The 22,775-nt window shown below is 33.2% G+C and overlaps 2 protein-coding genes across 2 annotated transcripts in view; one reads left to right on the forward strand and one right to left on the reverse strand.

Annotated features, from left to right (window-relative positions):
- Window positions 1-13,704, forward strand: part of LOC105365611 (UNC93-like protein) — a 16,867-nt gene extending 3,163 nt beyond the window's left edge. Inside the window, exons 3-6 of the mRNA XM_011503826.1 lie at window positions 5,143-5,380; window positions 7,948-8,107; window positions 9,141-9,408; window positions 13,359-13,704. Of these exons, the coding sequence (XP_011502128.1) occupies window positions 5,143-5,380; window positions 7,948-8,107; window positions 9,141-9,408; window positions 13,359-13,618 (926 nt within the window). The 3' untranslated portion in view covers window positions 13,619-13,704. The remainder of the gene's footprint in view (window positions 1-5,142; window positions 5,381-7,947; window positions 8,108-9,140; window positions 9,409-13,358) is intronic.
- Window positions 13,705-18,563: 4,859 nt separating this feature from the next.
- The window catches only part of pdm3 (POU-domain protein pdm3), a 191,320-nt gene continuing 187,108 nt past the window's right edge, over window positions 18,564-22,775 (reverse strand). The window contains exons 12-13 of the mRNA XM_011503827.1: window positions 19,376-19,512; window positions 18,564-18,967 (exon numbers count right to left, since the gene is read on the reverse strand). Coding sequence (XP_011502129.1) covers window positions 18,843-18,967; window positions 19,376-19,512 — 262 coding nt within the window. The 3' untranslated portion in view covers window positions 18,564-18,842. The remainder of the gene's footprint in view (window positions 18,968-19,375; window positions 19,513-22,775) is intronic.

Here is a 22,775-nt window from a genome sequence, read left to right on the forward strand (position 1 = left end):
TCTTCCATTTGTTCCATTAATCAAAATCCCGCGACAGGTACGACGATTGCAATTGCGAATTTTGTTGAGCGCCGAATACCTGAAATATATAGAGCCACTTTCGTAAACTGCGGCGACTGCCCTCGGACCGAGACGAAGCCCGACCTTTTATTAATAAGGATACGCGGATTAGGAATGCTCTTTTTATTATCGCAGCAGCGGGGGAGCAATGGTTAATATATTAATGATGCGTCAACGCGAAGATCCAAGTTGAAAGGACATTGGGTGGAAAGTATTTTATCCGTGCACTAATCTCATGTTTAATAACTTTATTTTACATTATAGAGTAGCGGTGTGGAATGATCGCGGGGGAGAAAAACTTTTATCCGCTCGTTCGCCGTTGCTGTGGATTCACAAATTTTGCATAAAACTAGGAAATGATAACGAATTTCAATTTCTGGAGAATTAAAAATCTCTATAAAGAGCAGTGGCATATATGTACGTACAAACTGGGAACGATGTGAAAGAACGCAGATTTTAAAACTTATAATCTCCTTTTGAGGGATAATCGAGCTTCTGCATTGTCGTCACCTTTTTTGTTTAATTCAAATGAAGCTAAGAGTAGGAACGAGCATTTATTGAATTTTATGGCAAAGCTCTAAAGAAATCGAGAATGCTTTAGCAATCGTTGAGAGCACTAAAAAAAAAAGTACTAAAAAAGTAGTTAAGGAAAAGTAAATGCACCGAAGGCAAAAGAGCGTGGAGTGAAAGCTATTCTATGCATCTATTTTACCTTAAAAATTTGCTTTCATCACTGGGCTGATTGGGCTGTCAACAATACTTACATGTATAACACAACACATGGATCATGTAATATAAAAGATTACTACGGTGTCTCATGGCTTAATACTTTAGGCATAATACTCATTTTTTACATTATGAGAACAAATGTTCGTGTCAATATTAACAAGAAAAATTGTAGAGAATCATTAGGCTATAATTAAAAATTAAATCTTTTCGAACTCGATGTTATCATAAAAAGTAAAGCAAATATAAAGTTTACTCATAACGTTGTCAAAAAAGTCATCCTAATTTAATCATGTTTTAATGCACACATTTCATTTCACAATTTCACTTTGATTCGGCGTGTAGCGTTTTCATTACTTAACATCCATTTTATTTAGTTGTATCTTACCTTACAGATGGCTATTATCTAATAAGAGTATGAAAAAACATGCGCGCGCGTACACGCCCACGGATTTTAGTAACATATTATTATAAGGCTAAGTAAAATTGATTACAACAATATTCGTTTGTAATATTCGTTGATATTCTTGTCGTCATTGTATGAAGCACTGCACAATGTAAGGCTCGAGTCGAAAATATTATTGTAGCATTGAAATATTGAAACTCATTAAATTTCATTGATTATTCGAACTGCATATACTTGAAAATAATGTTTTAATTTATAATAGATAATTATGTAGACATAAACGATGCTAATCTTGAATTTCATAACATAGTGTAGACCAACATAAATAACTATCACAATGAATCTCGAACTAAACTACTAAAATTTCTTACAAAGACTTTTAGTCTTTGGATAAGTAGAATAATTATTCTATGTCAAGACTCGTATTAAAAATGACTAAATCTCCTGATCATAGTCTGAGTATTTAAAACAATTGATCTCCAAAACTAATCCACATACAATATTCGTATATATTCCATTATATGAGACACCAAAGAATTTTATCCAATGCCAAACGACCTACAAAAGAAAATTTAAAAATATAAAATAAAGTCAATATAAAACAAGGTACAAACAAAGATATTATCTCTCACATATTTGTATGAAAGATGATTTTTATTGACGTTTCACTCCACCCCCTCAGTCGAATAAGCGGATTGCCTTTCTCTTTATGATTGTACAGTTTTCACAGGTTCGACCCGTCGGAATACCACGCGTATACCATCCCACGAATACCGGCAATCAACATTTTCTCCATTTATTATAATCCATGATTTTACCTCAAGATAAAACTCCGGATATCAGATTATTTATGTTGTACAATAGGACCGTAGGCCGCGCGTCTATTGTTGCGCAAAGAAAGCCCATAGCGGAAGATAAATCAACCACAAAATGACAATCACTCCTCTCCCCTCTTTTCCTATTCCCCGCCCACTTAAGTTTCTTTCGCGTTTACCACGGGCGTATGCACAGCATGTAATTCTGTTTCGAGCCATAAAATTCGGAGGACTATCAGTGCGTCGCAGCGATTGTCCGCATCGAGCGCAATTGGCGCGGAGGGAAGGCTGCGCCATCCTCGACTATGTTTAGCTGAAACGGGACGAGGATGTCGTGAGCGACCCAGTCCAATAAAATAACGCTCTGTCGGGAAAAAGGACTAACTTTCGCTATTGATTGAAATACTTTATCGCTCGCGCTTAACGAGTTCCTTGAGTTCTTAGCAAATTAGAACTACAATTACGATTCCTAATGTAATTAAGGCTTCACTTCTTCAACAAAAAACTGGTTTCCTATACAGGCTTAAAAAGTTTTCCATAATTTTTCTGCATTGTTGTCGATTATTTTTTTATTTAAATCATTCCTCTATCTTCATATATTATATATTCAGAAGGTATACGAGTATGTGTGCTCTTTTATTGAATTCGAAGTGTTACTACTTATAACACGACAGTAGAGTACAGAATTCATTTCGCTAAAAAATTTCAACCCTCTGATATTTCGGATTCAGTATACAAATTAAATGAACGTCTCTAATTGTTAACAATTTAAAAGTACAATGATACGCGGCAAGATTATCGTTCATATTAATTAATCGAAAAACTTTGACAAATTTCAAAAGACTTAATATATCACCGTTTTAAAACAATTAAGCATGAGATCCATTTTTGCCTTAGAATGAAATTGTACGACATGTTTATAAACATACATGCACCAATATTGTCAGATTTTATGATTTATATAATTGGATTAACTATACCTATATACATATACATATATATATATATATATATATATATATATATATATATATATAACGCATTGTTTCATAAAAGATTTGATACAATTTAAAATTGTATTTTAATGAAATTTGATTACGTGCATTAAAATTATTCATTATTGTAATGCTCTTATATTATATGCATACAAAATGATATTAAAAGATTGAGTTTTGATATTTAATATCCTGTTATATAAATATTTCGTTGTTTTTTTTAGAATTAATTCAATCTAATTTCACATTTCTTTAAATAACTGAACTAACAAAAATAATAAAAATAAAGTAACATTGTTTTACGTATTAGATGTTAAATTATATTCTAATTATATTTGAAAGTGCCAATAATGTATATTAATGCAATCGTTTTATATAATTTACACAGATCAAATGTATTTCTTAAAAAATTAATGATTATAATTTGTTGTTATGCAATGAACTTCTGCTCTTGCAACTAGTTCCAATCGATAACAATCGATTCCACAAAGCTTTATAGTGGCATGCATTTTTTATTAAAAACTAAATAAGAAATTATGTGCACGTTTAATATTCCAATAATATAGAGAAACAATAAATTTTCATGTTTATCAACTTACTTTAACTACATTCAAGCTTTAAAACCAAAATCCGAAATGCAGGTATTTGATTATTAATTAAGAATTTTAATGTAATTAAATTAGAATTTCATAAAAAAATTTAATCCTTATATTTATATATTTAAGATTAATATTTTATTAATTTTCTTTAGGAGAGAAAAAAAAATCGAAAATTAGTACCTTTTATTTGGACTTATAGAAATTTTATATAAGTTAATATGCGCCCTGTTAATTTCATTCACCATAGTCTGATTTAAAATTTTTACTTTTTTCACTTTATCAATTAAATTATAACGGTATATTACACACCTCTTCAACGTCTCTCCCCCCCCCACCCGCCCAACTTTATGTATTTAATAAAATAATGCAAAAAAGATGCTTTATTAAGTCAAAATGTATTTTTAAATTCGATAAATATTGTATTAACAGTTAATAAATCCAGTTGGCAAAGGTTTTACCATTTACGGCATAAAAATATAAGTTTCCATTGTCTAACTTAATTTAGAAAAATATTATTTATTTATGCACAATGTATATATGATTGTATATATGAGATATCTAAATAATGTTAGCTTCTTACAATTAGCTTATAAATACTTTACGTTCAGGTAATAATTTTCAATGCAAAATTAAATTAAATCCTGTGAAATTGATTTCATTTCTGCCGTAATTAAAAAAAAAACAAAACAAAAAAAAAGACAAATACATGTTTAGCGACGCCGAATATTATTTCGAACAATGATAAAATTAGATCGGTTTTTTGTTTTTAATAAACTGCATTGTAAACCAGTAATTTCCGTTTAAGAGTTACGTAAGGGCAAGGAAATTAAGGCATTACATTGATATTATGAAAATTGATCCCAGTTACATAAAAAAATAGTCATTGTTTTAAATGATCAACAAATTTAGAAATGTTGGTTTGACAATTTTAAACGTAAACACTAATACATTTAGCGCACAATTTTAATGACTTGTTTTTACAAAGAATACAATTATAGCTTCATTTATATGTTATTTGAAATGTTTTTATTTATTCGACAAGCGTTTATTACTACAAGAAGAAATACTCATACTATTTATCTAATGAAATATATAAAGAACGTAAATGTATTTATGTAATGAAAGCATCTTTCAGAAGTAAATGGAAAAAAGTGCCCATACAGCTGCCCATATTCCGCGTGCGTACGCGCGTGTATATATATGTGGGTAAAAACAGCATTAGAGAGAGAGAGAGAGAGAGAGAGAGAGAGAGAGAGAGAGAGATAGAGAGAGAGACACAAAAATACACATAGAGCACGCGATAATTTTCATCATTTTATTATCCAAAAAGAGCCGTGAAATTTTTCCCTTAATTCGTGTGCCATTAAAATGTTAAATATACAACCTCCCACCAGTCGTCATTCTTTTCACAAATACACGAACCCCTCCACAGCATCACAAACCATAACGACACGTTCGACATTTAAATTGACAAGAAAGGAAATGCTCCCTTGACACGTTCGTGTTAACACGCGCGCACACGTATATATGGTAAATTGCAGTTCTGTCGTACGGATTGGAGGATGAAGCAGCTACGTACTCGTCTTGGAACGTGACGGTAAACGCGAGCCTCATTGGGAAGATGTGTGGGGCGAATTTTTGCGGCGTCGACTCGGCAATGGAGAATCCCAACTTGGTGCCACCCTCGCCCGAAAGAATCCAACTGATTTCCGGCATTTATCTGGCTTGTATGCTGCTGGCTTGTCTGATCGTCACCTTCGGCGTCGATTCTCTCGCGAGGTAAACGTTCCCCCTCCCCCGACCCTCTACAGATTTTACCCACAAATCCCATATGCATTAATTCTCTATATTGAGAGATGAGATACAGTTTTATTTATCTAGAAGGCAAAGACAAGTTTGAGGGATTTTTCGAGATAGTGGACGAGTAGCAAAAGTTTTGATCCCTTGTCGGCGATGCGCCAACGATCTTCAACTCGACATTACATTCTTTTTTCTTTATTGTCCCACAGCCAGAGACTTTTTTATTATAGCCGTACGAATGAAGACATTGTATGCTTAAGAGATACAGCTATTTTTTTTTTTAAGTAAATTTTTTATTTTACATGGAAGTATGGAATATTAAATCAATGTAATTTTTCATGTTTGGTTAATAAATATCAGTCAATTGGACTGATTTTTAATAATTCCTTGACTTTTATAATAGCTTTATAATTTTCAACAATTAATATTTTTATTTCTTTTAAGCTAAACTTCTTATGATGTAAAGATATTATCTGCTATGAAAAAATTTATACCGACATTATAAAATGAAATTTTCAACAATTGTTAGAAATATAAATTATTACATTAAAAATCTAATTCTGTTAAAAAAACAAAAAAAAAATACATTAATTAGATTATGAAAATTACGAACAAAAAGTATCATAAAAATTGCTATACAAATCACATATGTGTGTGTGTCTGTGTAGATGATATTACATATATAATATATAGATATACATATATTTATATGTATAATGTTTTGAATTTACTCCATTTATAAATTATTTCTAACTGGTATATATGTTTTGCGTGTGTGTGGGAGTCTGTATTTAATTAGGTCTGTATACTAATTAGGAATAAGAAATATAATCATGCAAATATAAAGAAAAGAACTCAAATTAGATTATATTATTATTTAGTATATATTTCTTTACAATCATTGCAATTGTAATCAATAAAAATTGAAACTCTATATTATAATTTTAATGCACACATGTCTCAATCCGATGAATTTATTAATTGACTTTCTCAAACTTCGTACAGTAGAATGACGACAATTTTTTTTTCTATATAAGCCTAATTTTCTTTTTGTAAATTTCAAACAACCCAATCTACATCATTTTAAATAATTATTTTATTTAAAGCTTATTATTCAAGTAACTCAAGAAAAATCGACTATTATGTACTTCAAATTTGCACATATGCTTAATATCAAATTCACTTTTTCTTATTTTTGCTGGGGGGATCTTTAAACAATATTAATTATTAATACATTAATTTATCGATTCTTTATAAATTTATAAAACAAATAACTCATGAAGTAGATTAACTAAATATATTATAATTGCTCACTATTATTATTTTTGTATAGATATTCGTAAGCTATAAGTAAGAAAATTATAATGTTAACTATTTTTCTTTTACATTTGTTTTAATTTAATTCAACAATTATGTTGAATATATATTTCTTTATAAAATTCAAATAAATAACCTTAATCGTATTTTATTACGATGAATCGGACAAATTAGCTTAACAGTTATATTTATACCAAAATTAAAATTTTTTTAAAGTTTCCAATTTAATACTAATGACGTCTAACCTATCTGAATTTAAATGGAAATGTTTGAATTTAAAAATTAACCTAAAATCAATTTTTATTATTATTATGAAAGAAAGTATTATTATTATTATAAAATTATATATTATTTTTATTTGTTTTTCGTACAAACTTATAAGTCCTAGTGACTACGTAAATAAAAATCTGTGTTACCAATTACGAATGTGTTTTCGATATGATAGACATTTACGAATATTTTATATTTTATAAAAAGTTACTTTCTCTTATAATGCATAGTTTCCAAACAATTAGATTCTAATGGAGAAAGCGGTAGGAGACTAATCAAATCTCTACGCTTAATTGAGGTTCACTGATTTGATTTGTATTTAGAGATTAGGTAGTGAAGTTCTACACGTCGTAAGAAAGAATTTGAATTTTTGAATTCTCGTTATTAAAAGAAAATTTGAATTGAATACAAGCATTATTAATATAATATAGAGAAGTTCCACGTCATATTGATAAATATATTATATTGCAAAGATTAACATTGAATTCTACTGTTATAAGATTAACAATTATTACGTGTCAATTGGTATTTTGTAATATTCTTATTTTATCTATTAGTAAATTGTTATTATTGAAATTAATCTGCGTATAAGTGTAATACATTTTATGCAAACTTTTACATAATATTTTGTAAGCTAAGCGGTATAAACGAAAAACATGTCATAGGGACGAAAATATCAGAGTGGAATTTTAATTAAAACGTGCTCTTTGACCACAGATTTTTGCGTACGATAAAAAAGTTAGGATTTTCGCTTAATATTCATTTTTAAATTCTACAACTATAATTTAAATATCACGTTAACTTACAAAAAACATTGTTTGCTCGTGGAAATCTTATCGTAAATATTTGATCGTAGAGTTGAATTTAAATAATATATTTGGCAATCAAAGAAGAAAATTTATTTTGATTAAAATACATTTATTTATAAAATCTGTACGATTCTTCATTTTGCCTTAAAGATACGACAGAGGTCGAACTGGATCCGGCACAGGGAAGTCTGGATTCAAACTTTTGGCTGTCACATTGAAATTGCTAGGTGAAAAAAGTCAACTACTCATTTTGCCAATAACCATTTTCATTGGAGCGGAGCAGGCATTTCTATTCGCTGATTACAATGCTGTAAGTGCACTCCACGATAATGAGCAGTACGTTCAAACCGGATCCCATAGACTCCAAAACTCTATAAAATAATTAATTTTCTCGAAGCTCATAGTAAGCTTTATTACAATTTCGATACAGCCAATTCAATAATAATAATAATAATAATAATAATAATAATAATAATAATAATAATAATAATAATAATAACGAGCATTGATTTTATAATTAATTGATCGGATACTTTGATGAAATACATAACTTATTATTTATATTCGCGCGACAAATCATTATTGTAATTTCTGTCTTGCTTATTGTATCGACTGTTCCCTATAATTTCCCGGCGTTCGTTTATCATTATTAAATTCTAATAATTAATTGACTGATAATTAACTCATGATTATTAATGACCGATCGAACATTTATATTGCCTAATTATTCTTTATTAATAGCATTAATATTACGAGATTAATAAACGAGAGCTCGCGTATATAATAGAAAAATTTAAAAAAATAAATCGATTGCTTAATTTTTAGTTATTAAGTTAATAGACAAAACAGTTAAAAACATGTGTAATATTACTTTTAGTATATCCGATGCTAAGTTGATAGAAATTAACGCACACTATGAAAGATTATGAATATTCATAATCATTTTTCTTATTTAAATGACTCGGCTTCCATTAATTAGTGTATTTTTTCAACTTAATTACCTCGATAAGTAAAAGCAATGCCTTCAATAATATTTCCAAACTCATAGTTTAGACGATATTATCTGCCATTATGCCATTGGGAGATAAAAGAATGTTGAATCATATGGCAAAACAAGAATGTTGTGTACGCTAGTTTGGCAAATTACAAGTAATTATGTAAGCGTGAAACCTGTAAACCGCAATCAATGTCATTGCGAAATAAACCGAATTCGCGTCAATTGTAGTGATCCTCATCTTGCAATAGCTGCGCGTATAAAAACTTGTAATTTTTTCATAGCGCGGAATAATCGCAGCCAATATCCGTCTGGACTGCTTACACGTAATCTTAATTGTCTTCCGCAGGCATACGTATCCTGCGCCTGGGGCATCAGCAACATCGGCTACGTGATGATCTGCTTCGGCATTATTAACGCAATCGCAGCCCCGGTCACGGGCTCGGTTGTCAAGCTCACCGGAAGGATTCCGGTTATGCTTTTTGCATTTTTTCTACACATGGGAATTCTTATTGCGTTGCTCTGGTGGAGACTCCAACCCCAGCAAGGCTTACTGTTTTTCATCCTCTCGGGCTTGTGGGGAATCTGCGACGCAATTTGGCTGGTCCAGGTTAACGGTAAGCTGATTTTATGTGAATGGGCACTCGCCGGATAAGCTTGGGCCACGTGTTTTTACAATATTTCCGGGCATTCATTAGTTGGCGATTGACTACTACCTGAATATGGATATGCGAGGATATCAGATGTAGCGTTCGTTTTTTTTCTCTTTTTCTTCTTTTTTGGTTTTGCCCCGGTAAATAGCGAACTGATTGTCATACTTACGTTTTATTGAAATGGAACTTATTCAAAGATTCCTCTTGAGAAGAATACTGTGAGAAAATCAATAAGATAACCTGCGAACTTTATGTATCCTATTTAATATCAATACTTTGCTCTTTAATGATTTAAATACTATTTAAAAAAAAAAAAAAAAAAAAAACTGTAATTACCTATTAATCATCCATTTTATTTCCGATTGTCGATAAATCGATAGACTTAACACTCCATGCAATTAACTTTGAAAATTACATTTAACAATTATTGGCACTTATTTGATCATTAAACTATTGAAATTATAAATAATAGTTAGTACGCTAGTTTAATTATGTCCGTATGTGTATTGCAAAAGATAATTTCTAGATAAAGAATATTTTCATTAAGGGATCGATGAAAATTTTTAGAAAAATTGTGAAAAATTTGCCATTACGTTTGATCATATCCAGCTAAAGGAATATAATACGGTTATAATTCATTTTCTACATCGTATTTCAAAAAATATTGCTACTCTAAGATAACTTTACTTTCATTCTTTATTAAATACTTCAAATTATATTGAACATTCCACACAATATTTCTCTAAGTTAAATTCACTCTTACGAAATTTATATAATTATTACCAATAGTGCTTTTCAGTCTTAATATTAATAAAGTGAAGTAGACTTCTAAAAATAAATGGTTTATTTTAAAAATAATGTTACGGTATTTTGATATAAAGATTTAATTGCTATTAATATAATGTATTAAACACTATAAACTGATATTACATTCTGCCGAATTTTCATATTTTTACATGCAAAACAAATAATTTAAAGAAATAAAATATCAAATATTATGAATAATAATTTTAAATAAATAAAATTAGTTAAATAAAAAACGTACAACAAGTATTAAAAATTTTTCGATATATGAATTTTTAGATGATGTGAAACATGTTTACTTAAAAATACTGAAATTTTCACATATTTTATGTAAATTTTCTCATATTTTTTTCATTACCTTTTTAATATTTGTTTCGCTTTGGGCTCACTATATATATATTTTTTCTCTACTTTCGTAAACAAAATAATCAAATTTTGACAAGCCTTTTCGAATATTATTATTATTGTTATTATTGAATTATATTTTTTAGAGAATATTATATAGATTTTTAGAAAATTGTTTTTTAAATTTATGTGGTTATTTTGTAGATACAACTTATATATTTGACTCTCTCTGAATATGATTTGCAAATATTCATCAAAAAAATGATTCTGCATATAAAAGCCAATTATATTTTTCAACATTTTGCCGCTTATTTGGAAACAAAAAAAAAGAAAAAGAAATTATAGCATTCAATAAACTCAGAAATTTATCTTCAATAATTTTTAAGCTAATGACAGCTGATATACGCAATATTTTAATGAAACGAATTTACTTTTACTGTTAACATTTACTGTTGTTTATCTAGAAATGCTTAAGCCATATAGCATTGTAGTCTAAAGCCTGAATTGAAAAATTAATGTCGAATAGTTATATCATTATTAATAAGTATTATATAAATTATAAACACTGCCATTGGCAGAGTTTTGTTTATGTTTATGCGCAATCATATATTTAATTTATTTATTTGATGAGACGCCTGATAAACGCCTGAATTATAAATGTGATGCACAACTTGGCGTTCTCATACGGACTCCCATAAATCCCTAGAATATATTCCACACCAGCGGGAATGCAAACTTTGACGGGAGGGAGCAAGAGAAAGAGCCGAGGGCCGAGTCTCTATGGGCTTAGTCGCCATACAAGTATATCGATGCTTTGAAATTGATTATTCGACGCGGCAGTGTGAAACCGCAAAAGTATCTGAAACTTCGAAAGGTTATGCGCGACGTACTAGTCAATCGAACAATGTAACATATCGAGGCTAAATTTTTAATTTAACCTTCTCCCAAGCAAATAAAACTGTCGCGAAAATTCTCCATCACATCAGATTCATAATTTTAATAAAATTGCCAAAGGTGATAACATTGTTAGAAAGAAACTTTATGCATTTTTTATTCAATGTAACTTAAATATTTAATTCGCCAACTACTGATAAGACTGTCAAAGGAATTGTTGCCTTAAATTTCTGAAATTTTAAATATGTTTTTGAATCATTTTCTATCTCACTAAGCACAATTTCATGATTAGTTTGATGGCTCAAAGGCTCTGCTAATCTCTTAACTAAATTCCAAGGCTAAATCGACATCCTAATAAATTCTCGTTGTATTCACTTATTATCTCATGTCATTTTCATAAGTATATAATATAATTTTTAGAAATAATCAATGAAATTATGATTGCAGAAGGCCATAAATATCGATTATTAACAAATTCACAGCGTTTGCATTTCAAGGAGATCATAAATTATTATAATTTGTTGATACGCATAATTTTCATGACAAAACCATAAATTTTTATTGGTCTGAGTCGTTCGTATTAGTATAATCTTATTTCTTTTTATTTTTTTTCCTTTTTTTTTTTTATGAAAGAAAAATTCTATTATTTTTCAGAAAAAATATTGAATGAGTTAGCTTCGCTAATAACTTACATTTATCTATTGTAAATCACAGACGTTATTGAGGCCAATTTCATTAGCTTAAGTATTCTTTGAAATGTTTATCAAGAATATCATGTTATTGGAATGTCACCACTTTTAATAATAAGATGATATACATACGTAGGAGTGTCTTTTCAGTTCCGTTTCTTGACTATTATTGAATAATTACAATACTTATGAATGCTCAAGGCAGTGAAATTGCCTTTAGTACTCTTCATTCGTATTCGTAGCTTATCGTTAAGAATTTTATCATGCAATTATAATATTATAAACACATTAAATTCAATCCGTTAATTAATGTTAAATAGAAACAAAAAAATAGAAAATAATAGATGATGTTCATTATAAAGCAATGCTTCTTCATATTAATTTTCAATGATATGTCAATATTATCAGTGGCAGAAAATTAGAAATCGTCCTTTTATTTATATGCTTTTAAAAGTGATAATGAAACATAATTAAATTATGTTTTCATATATATTTATGAATTATTTATGAATAGTTTAAATATTGTGCTCGCATTATACGTTTGTCAATAAACATATTTGCAAAATATTAATTGATAAATGATATCAATTTTACTTTTATTATCATTAACCAACATAAACACTCGTCTAATTGTAGACATTTTAATGAAATTTTTGAAGTAATATTTCACATAAATGATAAATCTTTGTAATAAATGCTTATTATTATCTCGGTCTTATATTATTACACGATCAATCAATATGTTTTTGTAATAAATATTATTAATTGTGTGGTTAGATCATGCAATTTTAATATAAAATAATGTCGAATCGTTCATTTGGTAAAAATGACAATTTTATCTAATAACTTACATGCATATATATATATATATATATATATATATATATATATATGCAATAGAATTTATCGAAGAAATTGTTATAATCCAGTTTGTCATTGGCATTCATTAGTTCATTAAATAAAAACTTTATTAATTCAAGGTGTATTGACAGTAAGTAACATTGAATTTCATTGAGCTGTTATTACCGACAGTGGGTAAGTCGAGCCGCAGTCGGTAGACAAAGATATTTTTCCTCTCTTCGTTCGAAGCGCCAAATCGTAATGCAGAACTCTATATTTGCAATTAATAATACATTATTGGTGAAAGATTATTGTTTATATGTACATGTCTTCGTTTTCCAGCATTATCCGGACTTCTATTCCCAGGCAAAGAAGAATCCGGATACTCAAACTTCAAACTGTGGGAGGCGACCGGCTCTGTGATTAGTTATGCTTACAGTCCTTATCTCTGTACGGATATAAAATTGTATGTTCTTATGGGAATTCTGTGTTTGGGAATAGTTTGCTATTTAGTTATAGAGCTTACCGGACGAGTTAAAAATGCTGTGATTGAAGTGAAGCAAGATTTTCAATTGGTCGCATCTGCGGAAAAATTTCGATAACCATCAAGCCGTTATAACTATTATGTCACAAATAATGTATAATAACTTATGTGTTAGATAAATATTATTATACTGGCTTGATGATAGAATTTAAATTTACCAAATGAAAGTAATTCGTATGTTCGAGCGTGACTTTATAGTAAATAGTAGACAGGCTTTTATCTTTTTCTTTTCTCTCTCTCTCTCTCTCTCTCTCTCTCTCTCTCTGTGTATGTATAAACACATACACTATTTGAATAATACGCAATGATGAAGTTTGTTTATTTGTTACGAAAAGTAAGAATCTTATAGTAGGTATATGGATATAAAATAAGTATTTAATATGAAATGTCGTTATTATTAAAAGAAAAATGATTGTAAAAGCAGGGGAACAGATATCATGTAATGATTACGAAATAAAAAAGCTCAGTTCTGATTTGTACCACAATATATGTTTTTATTTTATTCTTGTGGACACCTACTAGATTTTACACAAGTATTCGCTTACGGTCTAAATTTCCTTCATTCATTTTATTTATTTATTTATCTTTTTTTTCTGTTTTTGTTTTTTTGAATTATTTTTATTTATTTATTTATTTATTTTTTTTTTTTTTTAAATACGTAGTTGTAATGTTACATCGTACCTAAGCGCTAACATCCAATCTAAAGCTACGGCCTCGCTTAGTCGCTAGTTGTATACTCATGTGCTTAATTTTCGACCGTGTATGTAGGTTTTTACTGTAGTTTCGCGGTCAATCGACTACTTTCATCTTCTTATCTCGCTATCTTGCGGGTGTAAAGTCGCGATAGAAAAGCTGACGACGCATATGCATGCACTTATGAGTTCGTCATAATATATGTATCATGTTCAAAGAGGATATCGATTTATGGATCGACGAACGATAATACAGACACACGTATTCGGAATTTACACAGCGCTGACGACGTATTGTCGTGTTGCTTTCCTTTCGAAGTTTTCATCAACGTGTTACATGTGATCTCAGTCGCTGCTATAATTCCCGTCGATTGACGGTTCATGAAATTATTCAGTGTGTATGTGTGTGTGTGTGTGTGTGCGCGCGCGCGTGTGTGTGTCTTATTTTTTTTGTTTTTGTTTTTGTTTTTGTTTTTTCTTTTCATTCGAATAATCTTGAAGTTGCTGATTGTATTTGTAAATACTATTATTTTAATACTTGCGTCTCTCCCTTATTTACAATCCCAGTTTTACAGTCGAGTAACTTTATAAAATGTAGTAGGAACTTTGGTTTCACCGGACAATGTTTCAAGAGCAGTTTCCTCCCAAGTGTTGCCGAGCGGTTTTTGAGTTTGCTGCCCATAAACTTTTATAAGGATGACTTTGTACTACAGAGATTTTTATACAGTTGAATGGCAATCCAAAAATGATGCGGTCACTTCGACATCGATGTTTGGGTATCTTGAAAGGAAGTTGCTTTTGCGCGAAGCGCTGACAGATTATTTCTGCCAGAAACTGCTGTGAAACATTAGCCCGTGGATCTGCGTTTTCCTTAGAAATATGACACTCACGAATACAACTCACGTTACTTTTTTTTCTCCCTTGTTATAGGCTAAGCTTTAAGAATTCATATTTTTGCAATGTTCTATTAAGATGTGACATTTTCACGAAGAAAATATACATGATTCTTGTCTTTTTATTCGTTTTTATTCACTCTCTCGTTTAGCGTATCCTTCTCGTGTATCTCTCTCTCTCTCTCTCTCTCTCTCTCTCTGTATTTCTTCCAATATCCCCCGCCCCCTCACTTTTCCCTTACAAACCGTATAACAAAATTTAATAACCCCCGCCCCCCTCACTTTTCCCTTACAAACCGTATAACAAAATTTAATAACCGGAATATCTCTGTACAAACTTTTTTTCGACCGCTCGCTTACTTATTTTTTTTATTACTTTTATCAAAAAGGACATAACATACTACGGGCACCTTCTTGGCGCTTCTTTATCGAGATATAAATTTTGAATTTTGAATATTCCGTTCGACCCGCCTCTCACAGAGTGCGCTCTCGCGTTTTATAATACAGTTTTTTTTTTTTTTTTTTTTTTTTTTTTTGGGAACAAACCACTTTGCTCATCTTCATTGTTTTTCCTTAATAATAACTTTATTCCTAAAAATATCGTCGCCCTTCATCATAGTCAACCTTTAACCATGTAAATTTTCTTTGTATGCGCGCTTTCCTTCCATTAACTATTTCGTAGCTGTGATAATTGTTGGAGTAAATTTATCATTTATGAGTGCCTATTATCATGTAATTATGTATATTCTCGTTAAAGTATTATATACAGGCTATGCTCGGAGGCTGAAGCTATTCTTTTTTTTTTAATTTTTTTTTTTTAACGACAAGAAGCTCATTCCGTTGGTCAACAAACAACAGATACAAATAGAAAAACTTACTGAGTAAGGCATACGAATTTAAATTCTAATTGGCTTCTCAATATACACCGAGTATTAACCAAAAATTATTCAACTGAATTATGTTCTAAAAATCTAATCCAATGCATGGAGAATCGCTAAAGTCTGAAGACGTTTTTATTTTCAGCAAATCATACCTGGAGGAAATGAAATATAACGTGCATTATTTGTCTAACGAGCTTATTTGTTATTATGCATATGAAGAATAATTTCATGTCAAACTCCATGACGACGTCCACACATTTCTAACCATAAAATCTTCATTAATATTCATTTTATTTTGCCACTGACCATAAAAACTTTTCAAATTCACTACCAAGCTCAATTAAAATCTAAAACATTTATTTATCGATAAAATCCTTCCATTGGCGTCGCCTCTTCAACTTTATTATCGCGAGTCTGATCGTTAGACAAACATATGACTAGTATACAATAAAAAAAACTTTAAATTATAACTTTATAGTTTGCAATTTTTGTAAATGCAACTACATAGGGATAAATATCGCAAGTGACATTTCTCGTCAATAATTTTATATTTATCAACTGGTTATTCTGATTTAATTAATGTTCCATTCCAATATAAGATCTTTATAAAGCTTATATAAATGCTGCGATATTTGTTCCTACGGATAAATTTCAAGCAGCCTGTCGGTACGTAAGTATACTTTCAAAGACGAGTTATTGCAATTGATTTTATACCATAATAATGTCAACATTCCTTATAGAAATATTCGTGCGTAATCACTATAGAGAGTCCAGCTAAGTCGAGCTCTTTTTCGTTATCTCCTATGTATAATCGATTTTTCTGCTCGTTATTTTATTCTGAAGTAATATCCTGTTTTATCAAACCAAAGACACCACTGTCTTTCTGCCCCTTCACTACTCGAGATTTATGCCACTATATAGGTATCGGGGGAGGGGGGGGGGAGAAAAAAAGAAAAAAAAAGAAAAAAAAAAGAAAAAAGAATATGTAGTGTCGAAAATTTTTTTACCCAATCTCGAGAACTAAATAATGTTATGTTAAACGAAAAAGATTCGTTGTTACATTAGATTAATTAATAGTCGACCCAATATTTTGAATGTCAAGTATTTATCAATGTTTGTTAAAAAAAACCAAGATAATTTTAATGAAATATTAGCACGCTTTTTTGTTTTTTTTTGATTACCAATGCGCATCACTTTGTTCGCTAATACAAAACAAATAATTTTATCATAAATTAATTTGCAACTACATATTTTTTCATATAACTTTTAGAACATTATTCATTTTTCATTTAATCACTCGCGCTCGGAGCTCTCTTATTTACGTAAAAATTATTTACAGATAATACACGCGTATACGTTTGCGATCACAATGCTCAGTGGTGCAAGTCGAGCTGTCTCCTTTACCCTGTTTCCGCCTGGATCTGAGAAATCGCTCGATCGTGTACCACCTGTGTCAGTCATTATATACTTTTTTCCTTTTTCATTTTAATTATTATGTTCGAATTCACCTCAACAAACGAGGTTGGACGAGAACTGCTAGAACTAAATTCGAGAAAATCATCTTCAACGTGAGTCCTTTTAACGTAGTTACGCGTATATCTTACAAAGTAATGAGTTTCCTTCAATCGTGGTCGAAGCTACACATTCTTGCGACTTTTTTCAGTGTTTTTCCATATTCAAATGGATGTTATACATACAAAATAAATTAAGGCTCCATCTGTATCCTGGATGTTTGCTGACACGAAAGTTACACTTAAGTACGCAAATACTTCATCGACAAAATGGACACTATCTCTCCTCGTTACTTATAAAATATTTGAAATCTGCATTAAAAATAAATCTTTTTTTATTTCATTGCAAAAGCCATTGCAATTATGTATTATACTTCCAATGAAGAAACATTCTCTTATACATAAAATACCTCGCGACAGTAAACTAAATACATTGTAAATAATATAATAAAAATAATTGTCCGCGCGCGTGAGTACGCACGTACGCGTATATTCGTGTATACGTTGTATAGTCTGGTGCGCGCACGTAAACACGTACGTACTCAAGTGCGTATGCACGCATACACGCACGCACGCACGCACGTACGCACGCAAGCACGCAAGCACGCAAGCACGTACTCATGCACGCGTATGCGCTATATCTTATATAAAATAACGGAACATCGGTAATAAAATGTAGTCTATACAAGTATAGGAGAAAAGCACTGAATAAAAGAGGAAACGTTAGGGCTTCGACCACAAACTTTCATTATATCGTTTATCTCATTCTCTCCTTCTCTCTCTCTCTCTCTCTCTCTCTCTCTCTCTCTCTCTCTCTCTCTCTCTCTCTCTCTCTCTCTCTCTCTCTCTCTCTCTCTCTCTCTCTCTCTCTCTCTCTCTCTCTCTCTCTCTCTCTCTTTCTCCCCCCCCCCTCTGTCTCTCTTTCTTTCCCTCATTCTCTCTCTCTCTCTCTCTCTCTGTCTCTCTGTCTCTCTGTCTCTCTCTCTATCTATCTATCTATCTATCTATCTCTCTATCTATCTGCTTCTTCTTTCCTCTCTACATTTGTGTGTTCCTCTCTCCTTTATCATCATTTATCTCGACGGTCCGTTTGACGGATCACAACGAAGCTTTAAAGCTATAATATTCTCACAGTGTCATATGTAGCAAATCGTATGCATGTTTGCTTCCCCCGTGAAATGCAAAATCCGCTGCAGTTATAAGCGAGTCGCCGCCACCGCCGCCACCGCCTCCACCGCTGCTGCTGCTACTTTGCTCTTGAACATTGAGCATTGGTCGAATCCACGTGACATCATCGGCGGTATTTTAGGATAAGCTCTTCGACATCATTCTAACGGTGTTCTTGAGCGCCTGTCTCTTGTTGCAGAACCAGATCCTAATTACCTCGCGATCATAGCCCAGTTGCTGTGCAAGCGCTGTAATCTCGTTACCTGGAATAGCGATAAATGCGAGTTAATGGGCGATTGAAAGCTCTCGCGAATCGGTAATATCATTGTTGGCAAAGTTTTAATATTGCTCGTCGGAACCGAGGGTGGATGAGCCCTCGCTCATGCGTGGTCTTAAAATTAATTTCAAGCAATATCGAAAGGTAATGATGCTACCTACAGCTGGCAATGTAATATTAATATTATCGTTGAATAAGTACGAAAGAATGAGGACGAACGGGGGGATTAAAATCCGTTGGGCAACAAATCGCGAGCCGAATACGTTTTATCTCATCGTGCCGGCGAACATTGTCCGTGGCTAAATGCGCCGAAGATTCATACAAAACAAGGGCAAAAGAATTGAAAAAGCAAATGGAGAAGCACACGAGATAATGGACATTGACATTGACTCACCGGAAGGATGCGTGTTTCTGTCGAAATGCGCGTTAAGCAGCTCTAGGGCTTGGGGCGTGAACGAGGTTCGCCGCTTCCGCTTTTTGCTAGGCTCCACGCCGATGAAATCCGTCAGGTGGTTGACACCGCTCTTATACCTGTAATCATACGCACTACTCTCAGTTGAAAGATGCTTACTCTTTCGAATTGCGGGGATTGATAATATTATTTTGGGAATTCCATATGAGATTTGTAACCGGGCTTACGTAAATGTGACTGAAATAAAATTTCCTTTTAATCGGCCGAGCTGAAACGAGATTGCATGTCAAGCAGGCGATATTCTCTAGATTACACGGCTAAAAGGCATTGGAAGTTACGAACATTAAATATAATGATCTAATTATTATTTTCAAAAAGAAAAATTTGGTAAAAATTGTCGATGAATTAATACGCGCTTTAACGTTAAGAGTTCACTCAACGGGAGCGAGTTGGTGCAGTTGGTGGGGCAATGTCGAGGGGGAGGGCGGAGATAGGCGGAGGGAGGTTGGAGGTAATAGGAGGCCAAGGGGATGGACAAATGAAACGAAGCGTATTAAAGCCACATTGAAAATTTGCAATTTTTTGTAATTTATTTGCAGTGCAGCGGGCACTTTCATATTTTCTCCGGTGAAAATTTTTGGCAATTGCGCGGTTGCGGCGGCAGCGGCGGCGGCGGCGGCGGCGGCGGCGGCGCTCAATCGAATCCCTCGTTTGAATTGGATACGGCGAAACAAATTGGCCGACATTCGCCAAGTATATCGCGCAAATTATTTCATCAGAATGAGGCTGTGCATTAAAACGCACCAACGGGCATGACGAAATATTTTATCAGTCCATCCCCGCGTCTCCGGACATTCGTCGAGCGCCACCGCCGACCTTTCCCATCCCTGTTTCAGCTCGCGTTTTTCCTTTTTCACCAATAACGGGAAAATCATAAAACCTGGACGATGGCGTATGTAACGGTGTTAGCCGTAGCCGCGGATATTATCTCGGCTCAACTGCCAGTGCTTAATAACGAAAATATGTAGATTTCTCGGTCACGGGGAGGCTCGGTGAGGCCAAGAGAGGAATATTAAGCGTCCGCGGCGTAATCTCCGCGGGACACGGTGCAGGAGGGTTGGAGGGTGAAGGGCACGGATAGCGGTGACAGCATCGTGTCGTCGCGTCGAAGGGAATTGCGGGGGCTCGCGGAGCTCGTACTTTCCAGCAGCGCGAAATTTATGTTTTTAATTTAACTCCGAATGACCAACTGTCGGGTAGCGAGTACGAGCAAGGGGCCGGGCGATCAGTCCATGCGTGAGAGGAAATCGGTCCGTGTGTGCGCAGTGCGAAATTAGCATCGCTCGGCGACATTTCGTCGAATCCACCGAAAACAATATGCTAATGGGCGGGGGGGGCGGCGAAGGAGAAGGAAGCAGGTAATGTATATACCAGTTTTTCGCGGAATGCGGCTTGCGCGTGAGAGTACGAGGAAAGCGCGAAGAGAAAAGGGAGTGAGTGGCGGGAAGACGTGTGTAGGATGTATGGAGTAATGCAATTAATGCGGGGATATTGAGAAGCTCGTATTTTAATTAAATACAGTCGTGGCTCTATTGATTTATCGCGGTATTTTCTCTTCTTGTTCACAAAAATATGGGAAGAAGGGCTATTTTCATTTTCGGTCGTCGTCAGACGAGGTTCCGGCTTTAATGAAAAGTACGCCGCGGCATTTTTCTTTCTTTCGTGTTTTATTCTACATTTGTAGAAGATAATCGAGACACTTATCAAAAATTACGCGAAGCAGCCAACGTAATATTCGCTGATAATTAATTAATTATTCATCAGCGATACTCCCAAATAGTATATCCAAGTAGTAAACAAGAGTCATCGCTTTTCCAAGATTTTCTCTGTCTTGAGAGTAGCGATACAGTAGGGCTACCGAAGATTGACATTTGTTTGGATGCAGCGCAAACATTGCAAATTCGGTTTCGTACTCTAAAATAAACACCCGCGACGGTAAGACGAATAAAGGAAGAAGAAGTAGAAGAAAAAGTTGAATAAGAAGAAGAAGAGAAGAAAGAGAAGAGAAAGATGATGAAGAAGAAGAAAGAGAGAGAGAGAGAGGAAGGGAGAGAGCGAGAGAGCTGGCGCACGACGATAAGTGTCGCCTCTCACGAGCGAATTCCAGGGAAAAGGGATGCGGGATATAGGTATGAGGATAAAGAAAGGAAGAGCGCTTGAAGCGGCTTGAAAGTGCGGTGGCGGCGGCGAGAGGTGGAGATGGTAAGGAGCAGTGGAAGGATAGAAGAAAAAGAAACGCGAAAGATGAAGGAGAAGGAGCGGCAGCTGGTGGGAGTTGGGCTGTCGCAACGGGAGGAGAGGAAGGCACATCAGAAACCTGATTTTAATTAGTCCACAGTTTAATTACTCAGCAGATAAATCGTGCACGTGCACCGCATAAACCAGCCGATTTCATTTTTCCGTGGTGCGACGCACCACATCTCGCGACCAGAGAGGGATAGAGAGTTTCGGCGTCGTTGTCGTTGTCGTCGTCGTCGTCATTGTCGTCGTCCCAGTCTTCGCACATTTACGTAGCGACTGCAGGTACGCGAGTGGGGCATGGTTGAGCCAAACGTGCGACATTACGTCCGAAGAATGCTGGATGCACAATCCTTGCATTTCCTGACTCCCGACCGACTCGGTTGCCTCTCGTCTGTGCGGTTTCGCTTGCCCTTTTACGAATTGTCAATATCGTGCGCGCGAAACGTTATTGAAATAAATTTTACAACGATGTCGGGCGCAATGGAAGACGTGCAAGGATCATACGAGTGTTATTTCTTAGTGAGCGGATGCGGTGGGATTTTTAGCTGAACTGAAGATATAAAGAGAGTGTAACCGTCGATGGCGCGATCCTCGTAAATTTGCAATTCGCTATTCGCCAAACGTGGCGATTTCGCGATAATAATATCCGAGAGGAGCGAGTTTCGAAAAAAAGTAAAAAGCAAAGAACAAAAAGAAAGTAAAATGGATATTTATGGAGAGCGCGCGGGTTCGTTTCGCAACTCCTTTGTTTACCGCCCCGAGCAAAGGCAGCGTACATAGAATTAAAACGAATTTATTTTACGAATCTTATAAAATTAAAGGCTAGTAGTGAATAGATGGCAAATGAATTTTGCAATCAACAAGGGGAATTGTATATGAATGGCACTACAGATGATTATAAAACTTAGCGCAACTTTGATTTAATAGTTGCAATATAATTACAATAATAATTGTAAAATTGACGTCTCCTTAATTGTGAGCATTGTGAAATTACGTAAGATTAATTTTCAATTATCTTATGTAATACATATATTGTTGGGCAGTACTGGGCGCAAATCAAGCCTCGACCCGAATGATATTC

The sequence above is a fragment of the Ceratosolen solmsi genome, unplaced genomic scaffold, assembly GCF_000503995.2.
Source record: "Ceratosolen solmsi marchali unplaced genomic scaffold, CerSol_1.0 scaffold48, whole genome shotgun sequence".
NCBI lineage: Eukaryota > Metazoa > Arthropoda > Insecta > Hymenoptera > Agaonidae > Ceratosolen > Ceratosolen solmsi.